The sequence below is a fragment of the Octopus bimaculoides genome, chromosome 16 (genome assembly GCF_001194135.2).
Source record: "Octopus bimaculoides isolate UCB-OBI-ISO-001 chromosome 16, ASM119413v2, whole genome shotgun sequence".
NCBI lineage: Eukaryota > Metazoa > Mollusca > Cephalopoda > Octopoda > Octopodidae > Octopus > Octopus bimaculoides.
Genome location: NC_068996.1, coordinates 8,262,612 through 8,272,649, shown reverse-complemented (window position 1 = coordinate 8,272,649; position 10,038 = coordinate 8,262,612). Strand labels below are relative to the sequence as shown.

The window sequence follows — 10,038 nt, the reverse complement described above, 5'->3', positions numbered from 1 at the left end:
CAGGATTTTCATTTAAATGCAGTTAGTTCCATTAGTTCCAACATTTGTATTACATATCGCCAGAGAATGTACCAACATCATTAATTATGGTAGTACTGTAATTGAAAACTGTGTCTCTGGATTCATTTGTACTATATTCTGAACAATAATGTCTATTAATTCCCTTTCAGGATTTTCATTTAAATGCAGTTAGTTCCAACATTTGTATTACATATCGCCAAAGAATGTGCCTTTGGTTTCATTTATGCCATATTCCTGGTAATAACATTAAGGCCTCTCCAAGATCTTTAACTACCACCACTACTATTAGAATTGTGGATAGGCAGAATTATTTGAAAGTCAGGAAAAAACGCATTGTAGAATTTATTCCGGCTCTTTAGGTTCTGGGTTCAAATCTGACTAAATCCAAATTTGCCTCTCATCTTTTCAGGTACAGAAAATGATATAATCAACTAATCCCCTCCCCTCAAAATTGCTGTTTTGTGATTAAATTAGAAAGCATTATTATTATGATTATTATCATCATTATTAATTATTAAGGTGATGAGCTGGCAAAGTCGTTAGCACACTGGACAAAATGCTTAGTGGTATTTCGCCTGTTGCTACATTCTGAGTTCAAATTTCACCAAGGTCAACTTTGCCTTTCATCCTTTCAGGATCGATTAAATAAGTACCAGTTATGCACTGGAGTCGATATAATCGACTTAATCCGTTTGTCTGTTCTTGTTTGTCCCCTCTGTGTGTAGCCCCTTGTGGGTAGTAAAGAAATAACACACACATATAACATAGTATACATATACATGTGTGTGTGTACATGTAATCACAAGTCACAAGCAGTGATATTGACACTTTTCCTGTCAACGGAACATCTGTTGGCTTTGTGACTCCAAAGACTTGTCGAATAAGAAATTTCTCACTTGAAAATCAGTGACAATAAGAGCATCCAGTTGTAAAACAAGGCCTTGGCAATATATTTGTCTAATTAATGCAAACATTGAAAAATGGAAATAAAAACAAATAAATGAATATATATATAGGTGATTGATATATTTATTTATTTATTTATGTGTTTCAGCCAAGTGGCTGCGGTCATGCTGGTGCACCACATACTTATTTATCGTGCATTTACTTATTAATTTTTCTATATGTGACTGTGGATTTTCATGGATGAGTTCATGAACTTTGGTTCTTTTCTCTAAAACTATATATATATATATATATATATATATATAATCTACAAATATAAATATGTATATATGTGTGTGTATATATAAATGTGTGTGTGTTGTGTTCAACTGTGTCTGCTATTCCACAGACTGATATATTATGCATTGCTGTCTCCTTAAATCACTAATTATTTCCCTTTTCTACATAATTCCATAATTCTTGGTCAAATAGCTAAGCTCTGAACAGAATGAGTTTATGATCCAGGTTCCACTTCACAGTTAAACATATACTCACACACACACACACCTATTTACATCTTTCCAAAACTCACGAACAATACCAACATCCCTTCTCTTGCTCTGACACCTTAAGAGCTGGTTCTCTTACGCTGGTGTTCTTGATGTTTTCCTTTAATCCATATTACAACTTCCTCACTCATCAAATTTCCAAAGACCGAATTCAGACATAAAAACTTTAACAACTTTCTCATTCAATCATACGTTACGCTTATTACATAACAATCAAAAGAAAGAAGAGGGGTGGGGGGAAAGGGGGAAAAACAAAAGGGGAAAAACAAAAGGGCCCAAAATACACCCCCACAATAAAATCAATACTTACTCTTTGGTGGTCCAAACAGCACAACATCCATTGCTTTCAAAGACAGCTTCTGTTTGTGTACATTGTTCTTCACACCAATAGTACTTAGGTATTGATGGCTGGCAGCCATTCTGTAAATAAAATATATCAATGTTTAGAAATAGTGAAAGACATATTACATACTAAAATAAAAGATAAGGAGGTGATTTACCAGTTTGTCTTCATTCTGTTTAACATCAATTTTTAATCTGCTTGCAGGATTTTTAACATCGCTTGAGACACCCACCACCACCCTCAGATTTTTTTTTTCTTAAATTTCAAAGGAATTCAATACCCAAAGTATACATTGCTTAACTATTCAAACACTGATTTCACTGAGATAGCTGATGCCTCACAATTATAAGGTCTTCTTTTTGTTCTAGCTAAAAACAGAAATCTCTTCACAGAATTCAGTTAGAACTAGACAAAGCCTGGAACTTTAATGAGATTTTTTTTCTTTTACCCAGAATATAAACTTTATTTACATTATTTACATTTGACGGATATTTGTCCTCATCTTGTTTGTTGTTAACACAACGTTTCAGCTGATATACCCTCCAGCCTTCATAAGGTGTCTTGGGGAAATTTCGAACCTGGGTACTCATTCCTAATATCGAAAAATACCTTAGGAATGAGAACCCAGGTTCAAAATTTCCCCAAGACACCTGAAGAAGGTTGGGGGGTATATCAGCCGAAACATTGTGTTAACAACAAACAAGATGAGGACAAATATCCGTTAAATGTAAATAATGTACATAATTCCTCATCTCTTAAATATAGAACTGTAGAATATAAACTGCTGCTAAATATTACTATGATGATGATGATGATGATGATGATGATGATGATGATGATGATGGTGGTGGTGGTGGTTTCAAATTTTGGTACAAGATGAGCAATTATAAGGAAGGAAGTCAATTACATCAACCCCAGTACGCAACTGGTGCTTATTTTAATGACCCTGAAAGGATGAAAGTCAAAGTCGACTTTGGTGGAATTTGAACTCAGAACACACAGATGAACAAAATACTGCCAAGCATTTATTTGTCTGCTATGCCAATAATTCTACTAGCTCACTGCCTTAATAATAATAATAATGACAATGATGATGATAATAATAATAATAATAATAATAATAATAATAATAATACTTTCTACTGTAGGCATAAGGCCTGAAATTTGTGGGGAGGGAGTAGTCAATTACATCGACCCCAGTGCTTCACTGGTACTTTATTTATTGACCCCAAAAGGATGAAAGACAAAGTTGACCATGGTGGAATTTGAACTCAGAATGTTGTGGCAGACAAAATACTGCTAAGTGTTTCGTCTGGCATGCTCACAATTCTGCCACCTTGCCACCTTAATAATAATAATAATGAAAGCAAACGATGCTGGATCCTAGATATAGCATGCCCAGCTGACAACAAGGTATGCGATAAGGAAGAAAGAAAAGTCGATAGATATGACACGTTAGCTTGGGAGGTTAAGCAGTTGTGGTCAATGAAAAAGGTAGCAGTAGTACCAATAACTGTCGGAGCCCTGGGAACAGTGAGTAAAAATCTCGAGAAGTACGTGGAACGAATAGGGACTGCAATAAGGGTGGTGCACTTGCAGAGAACAGCACTGCTTGGAACCGCTTGAATACTCCGGAAGGTGCTTGAAAAATAAGAGGTGTTACCTTAGTTCACTGGTAGTGAACAGCTGACCAGGGTTAGAAGCTGTGCAAAGACAATAAAATAATAGTAATTATCCTTTCTATTACAGATAGGGGATAGTGATTATATTGGCCCCAATGTTCAACTGGTACTTATGTTATCAACACCAAAGGATGAAAGGCAAAGTCGAACTCGGTGAAATTTAATAATAATATTAGTTTCAAATTTTGGTGGGGAGAGTGGGTAAGCCAATTATATCAACTCCAGTACTTAACTGGAACTTATTTTACTGACCCAGAAAGGAGGAAAGGCAAAGACAACCCCAGCGGAATTTGAACTAAAAAAGATAAAGACAGACAAAATGCCGCTAAGCATTTTGCCCTGCATACTAATGGTTTTACCAGCTCAAAACCCTACTTTAATAATAATATAAATAATAATACAAGCATGGACAATAAATTAGTTAATTTCAAGATATCCCCATTGTTTTATGGATTCCTAACAAAAATGAAATGCAAACTCACATCAGGATTTGAGCTGAAAATACATAGAAAAGAAACTGAATACAGTATAGATGTATTCAAGTTTGATACACTAGTTATTCTGAATAATAACTACTCCAGCCTGAAACATCTAAATTCCCCTGTCTGCAATACAATTACATAATTTGGCACTCTTATACAAAAGTTGTCTTTCTTTTGTGATTCTTTCAGTAAAAGTCCGAAAGACTAAGATGTAATATAGTGATGATCACTAGAGGTGAGTGGGAGGGATGATGGATGAATCAACATGAATCAAATGAGAAATTAAAAAGGATGAATTGGGAAGCTTGTATTTCATCATTTTTTGTATATTTAAGCATGTAATTTATAAGTATATATATAAGCATATATTTTATCATTTTTAGCATTTTGAGAAGTAAGGTTAAAGATGAAGCTATGGTATAATTTTGTTAGTCTTTGGAAATCTTCAACATCTACAACTATAACAATCAAAAATGCAAAAAAAAAAAAAAAAAAAAAAAAAAAACAAGAAAGTGTCATAACATTTATATCTACAGCAGAACAATGGATAACCTTCCAAAGACTTAATAAAGAACAAGATCAGGGGAGAGGCTGATAAAGAACAATAAATCTTGATTGATGAATGTACCATGCCATAATGTAATATGGGCAAGTGTGTGCATGCTTGGGCATGTATGTGTGTATGAGCATGTGTGTGTGTGTGTGTGTGTGTGTGTGTGTGTGTGAGCATATTTGTACACACACAAGGAATACACAATGAAGGCTATGAACTGTACTAATCACTTGGAGAAAAGTTCAATGTCTGTTGCTACCGCCATTGTGTTGTGCCCAGTGCTTGCTGCACTGCATCTGAATGAATATAAAACACTTTCTACTCCACAGCTAAGCAGTTACACCTATGAAAGTAGAGGAGGAGTGGGTGAGAAAGAGAAAAAAAAAAGGAATGAAGTATCACGAAAGCTGCTAGTGTTGTCTTAGTATCATTATCAGCTGAACTGACATCAAACATGGTGAAAACAAGACGTGTGTGTGAACGCTTTAGACTTTACAAAAAGCAAAAAGAAAAAAAAAAAAAATCAGACGAGGTTCTGAAGAGAAAATCCCCCCAATCGACTTGTAACTGTGGTTCTCCATGGTACAGTTATTAAACGCAAGACAATAAAATCAATACACAATTGTTGTGATTGTGTTCGACAAAGAATAATACACCAAATACAGAAGAGAAAGAGAGAAAGTGAGAGAAAGAAGACGTAGGTGGAATTCACAATTGCTGTTTTTACAGTGGCAAAAAAAAACAAACAAAAAAAAAATCCTTGTAAATTTTCTTTGTCATAGAAACAAAGAAGAGAGAATTGTTGTTGGAGATAGTTTACACCTGAAATTACTATGGTAATCCAAAGCAAAAATCTTCTTCACTGCACACCAAACTTACTGAGTCTTTTATATATAAATATGAACTAAACTTGTCTTCCATTTCAGAAAGAAACCTACCCACCCACTCACGAAGAAGAAATGCAGTATTCTTGGAAACTGAAATGAAAAAGATGACTATTGCATCAAAATACAAAAGAAGAGAACACAAGGTTCATTTTAAATAAAGATAGTTTCTTCAAAAATTCTCTTTTATCTATATGAATGTTTCATTGTGAGGAATCAGTTTTAAAGACACTTAAATGAATTTGCAGAAGCCTGTTGTGTGTGTGTGTGTGTGTGTGTGTGTGTGTGTGTGTGTGTGTGCGTGTGTGCGTGTGTGTGTGCATGCGTGCGTGCGTGGGTGTGTGTGTGTTGTGTGTGTGTCTGTGTGTGTGGTGTGTTTGCATGTTTTTAACTGGCAAATGTTAGAGCATTGCATAGAATAAATAGTGAATTTTGTTCTGGAGTTCAAACCCCATTGAAGTCAGCTTTGCCTTTAATTCTTTAGGTTGGTAAATAGACTACCAGTGCAGTAACTGGTAGTCTTGTCACATTCTACATGCTGTTCTGGATCAAGGTGGAAAGTTCAAGATGTTTATGTCTGCTCACTAACTACATAAGCTCTTAAAAACATTAGCAAAAGCATGGTACATGTCAATACTAGGTCGTCCTCAACTGCAAGTGATGGCTACAGTTTCTTTGTTATTCTTTATAAGAAAAAATAAACACAGGCTAACTATTCAAAGGCAGGCTGAGTTTCAGAGTGAAAGCATGAACTGTGATTCACAGCCACTTCTAGTCATTTCTCAATGCCACCATGCTACATTCCACCAGAACAAGATTATTAGTTGATGTTAGCGGGAAGTATAATGAACATTATCATGATTTGTGTAATATTGTTTCCAATTATTCAATCAAAAATCACACACACACACACACATACACACACACACAGAGGTTGAATGTAAGTCAACACAGAACTGAATAGGAAGTAAGTTTCTTATGGCAAGATTTTCAAGAATACAAGGTCTCTGCAATGCAATACATATAGCTATCCACAGCCTCCCCCCACCCACAATGCAATATATACACATACACACACCTCACAACTATACAGACTTAGATGCACATATATGGATGCATAGTAGTAAATAAATTGGTGCTGTAGGAGAGAGAATGGAGAGAGGGACCCTCAAAAGGAGAAGAAAGATTATACAGTTCTAAATTTAAGAGATGAGGAATTATGTACATTGTTATGAATTAACATAGGAGTCAGTTAGGAGATAAAAATGCAAAACAGCAAGAATAAATCCATGGATCCACATTTCTGTGGTAGTGAAATGTGTTGAATCCAGGTAAGGCATGACAGGTGGAGAAACATGGTGAAAGAAATGACAAAAGAGTAAAGAATAAGGTAATGTAGTAAAGAGAGTAATGGTTTATGGAGTGGAAAGATGCAAAAAATCAATTTAACCTTTAAAAACTCAGATTACTCTGTCAAATGTAATGCTTATTTATTCATATTGTCTTGAATTAATTATGTATTATCTCATAGCTTCAAGATTTTGTTGATGTGAATGTTTATTTTTAGGATAAGTTAGAGAGCCCAAATCTAGCCATTTTAAACTCAAAACTGATAGAATATTTGGGGCTGGATAAGAGTCAGTTTATATTCTAAAAAAAAAATAGAAAACAAAGAATTCTGTGGGGTCCAGGTATAAAAGTTTAACTGAGAAGTATCTCCACGAGTTCTTTATGTGGCATGGCATGTTGTTTCTAGTGGTAGTGAGTTCAATCCTTTTGCTACCAGTCCTCCCGTGACCACCCTTGGTTCCTGATTTAAAGTGATTTAGATTTAACTTTGCCTTTAAAATTTCATACTAACTTATTTCCTAAACATCAGCTTCATAACAGTAAAGTTATTCTACTAAATTATTCATTATTTCCAACATTAAATGAAATAAAGAGGATGCATTATGATAAAAAAATATGGTAACAAAAGGATTAAGTATCATAGACATTGCATCTTAAAGCATTTATATTTGTTAATAACTTCTGAGCTCAAAATTAGATACATTGTAGAAGTACAGGTATACGAGAGGACAAGTCTCTTCTCAGCTGAGTAGATGTCCACATTGTTTGGTTTCATTCTTATATAGTCTAGATTTTACAAGGTATTATGTTGACTCTGTGTAGTTGTCCTTTAATTTAGTCCTGTTTTCATAAACCAGGTAGAAAACCAAATGAGAAACAAACTTGCATGCAAAACTTTCCATCCACCTATCTGATTTAATAGTTTTGTAGTTTCTTCTTTTCAGTATGCCTCAACAGGGGTATATGGCATATCAGAAAGGTTTGATGGTAGAAACATATCACACACTCAGTGATGGTTCGTCTGCTTTGGTCCACATCTGACACCCAATTCCCACATGTAGCTCCAAGTAATTGTGTGCATACAACAGCAGCCACACCCCAGTGAACCACCCACTTTGATTGGCAGGTTAAACGACGTAAGAGTAGCCAATGATTATGTAACATTTGGTAGGTCAGGGCTTGCTACCTCTGCATACGAAGACTGAATCCTACATGGTCCATCGGAGAGAAAGGTGGCTGTGGCAACGCACAGAGGAGTGAAGATATCAAGATGAAGCAAGCAAGACACCTTGGTCATCCACTGCATCCATCTCCGTCCCCAGATGTCTTCACTGGCCTTGCCACTGGATTGAAGATGGTCCTTGACAAAAGAATGAGGTGGACAGTGAGCAATTTTTTTTACTTTAAACATCACAGTACAAGTAATCAGTCACCCTTCACCCACGATGACTAGATGATTGTAGCCATTCTGATGAATGACCATGATGCCTGAACATAGCAGAGTGTTCAGATATCAGGACTTTGATTTGCAGACCGTCATGCCTAAATACTTTTTTTTATTTTTTTTCGTTTTCAATACTGGAATTAGATCCAGTGGAGATGACTTTAGCTTTATGTGCTATTGCCTATGCATTGCCAGACATGTTTAGTGTGCATATAGTAGGGTTTCTGAAGTTGCCTGCGGCATTGTAATTTGTCTGGCTTCTGTTTTATCATGTTGGTGGTTGAGCTGTAACCAGTTATGAAATTATGTCTGCTAAAGATTTTTATGTAATAGCAGTTTGTGAGGAAGTGTTTATCTACAAATGCTTAAAAGTTGCTTCACTATCTAACTCAAAGTTTGTTCATTGTTGTTGCATGGTGCTTACGAACATGAGCTTCTCTTTGAAATTGGCTGTGTTATATAGTAGGGTGCTGTATTATTAGATATTTTCTTATTTGATGAAAGAGTGAATGTACAACTAATACTATTCACTAGATATTTTTTAAAGGTGGCAAGATTCTTTGTGTAAGTTAGTCTCTTATAAAAGCTGGTGGCTAAGTTTAGAGAGACGTCTAAGAAATCTACACATGTGTGTTAAGATGGTTAGTTCAAAACCTGTATTAGGTCTTTCCTAAGCTTATCTAACGTGTGTCCATTCATGTTTCTAGATATAACTAACCTGTCATCTATGTATGAATTGAAGTCTCTGGATGTGAATTTCTTAATGAGTCAAAAATGTATAATTCAATAAGGTCACATAGTTCTACACTGACTTTTCTGTATCCATGCTAATATCAAAACATCTTTTGTGTCAGATTATTTTTTTTTTACATAAAAGTAGGATCTTTTGCATAAAAGTAGAGCACCGAAGAGCAAAGGAGAGACATAAAAGTAGAACTTTTTAAACTAAAAAGTAGAATCTTTTTTGAATTGAGTACATTCTTTATTTTCCTCTCTTCTATGGTTTATAGTTCTCAGTGAATCTTACTTACCAGAGTTCTTAGCAAATACTAATGAGAAGGGTGTCAGATACAGAGGGGTAAAAGCCTACAATGTCAAACTGAGTGAACTTTTGTACACTTCCTATTCCTTATATTGTTGAATAGCAAATAGCAGTTAAAAAGAGATTTTACAACATTATTAATGTGATTCTCACATTAACAGTAACAGAAAACTCAGAATAACATCAGTGTAAAATCTCAGTTTTTTTTTTATTACTGATGTTATTGACTCCCTGTTATGTAGCGAGTATTTTTCTCCTTGTGTGTGTGTGTGTGTGTGTGCGCGCGTGTGTGTGTGTTGTTGTTGTTGATGATGAATTCTATTTGAGTTTATTAATCTGATATGAATATTGTGCTGCTTGTGGAGATACAAGTTGTAGAGGAAACAAAACATGAACTTACCTGTAAAACTACAGTGTGTGTATGTGTGTATGCTCGTGTGTGTACATGCACATGTATGTGTGTATGTTGTGTCTGAGTGTTTCTATGTATGTAGTTTATGGTAGTGGGATATTTATGATTCATTATTTTCCTTTACCAGAATGTCATGTGTGTATCTGTGTGTATGCCTGTGCATATGTGTATCTGTGTTTGTGTGTAGAACAGTGTATAGTACCGCCTGACTGGCCCTCGTGCTGGTGGCACGTAAAAGCACCCACTACACTCTCAGAGTGGTTGGCGTTAGGAAGGGCATCCAACTGTAGAAACTCTGCCAGATCAGATTGGATCCTGGTGCAGCCATCCAGTTCACCAGTCCTCAGTCAAATCGTCCAACCCATGCTAGC

The 10,038-nt window shown here is 35.4% G+C and overlaps 1 protein-coding gene across 3 annotated transcripts in view; it reads right to left on the bottom strand.

Moving 5' to 3' along the window:
* The window catches only part of LOC106882253 (stromal interaction molecule 1), a 278,541-nt gene that overhangs the window by 83,488 nt on the left and 185,015 nt on the right, over positions 1 to 10,038 (bottom strand). For all 3 annotated transcript variants that reach the window (XM_052973513.1, XM_052973512.1, XM_052973511.1), the window contains exon 5: positions 1,786 to 1,895. In XM_052973513.1, coding sequence (XP_052829473.1) covers positions 1,786 to 1,895 — 110 coding nt within the window. The remainder of the gene's footprint in view (positions 1 to 1,785; positions 1,896 to 10,038) is intronic.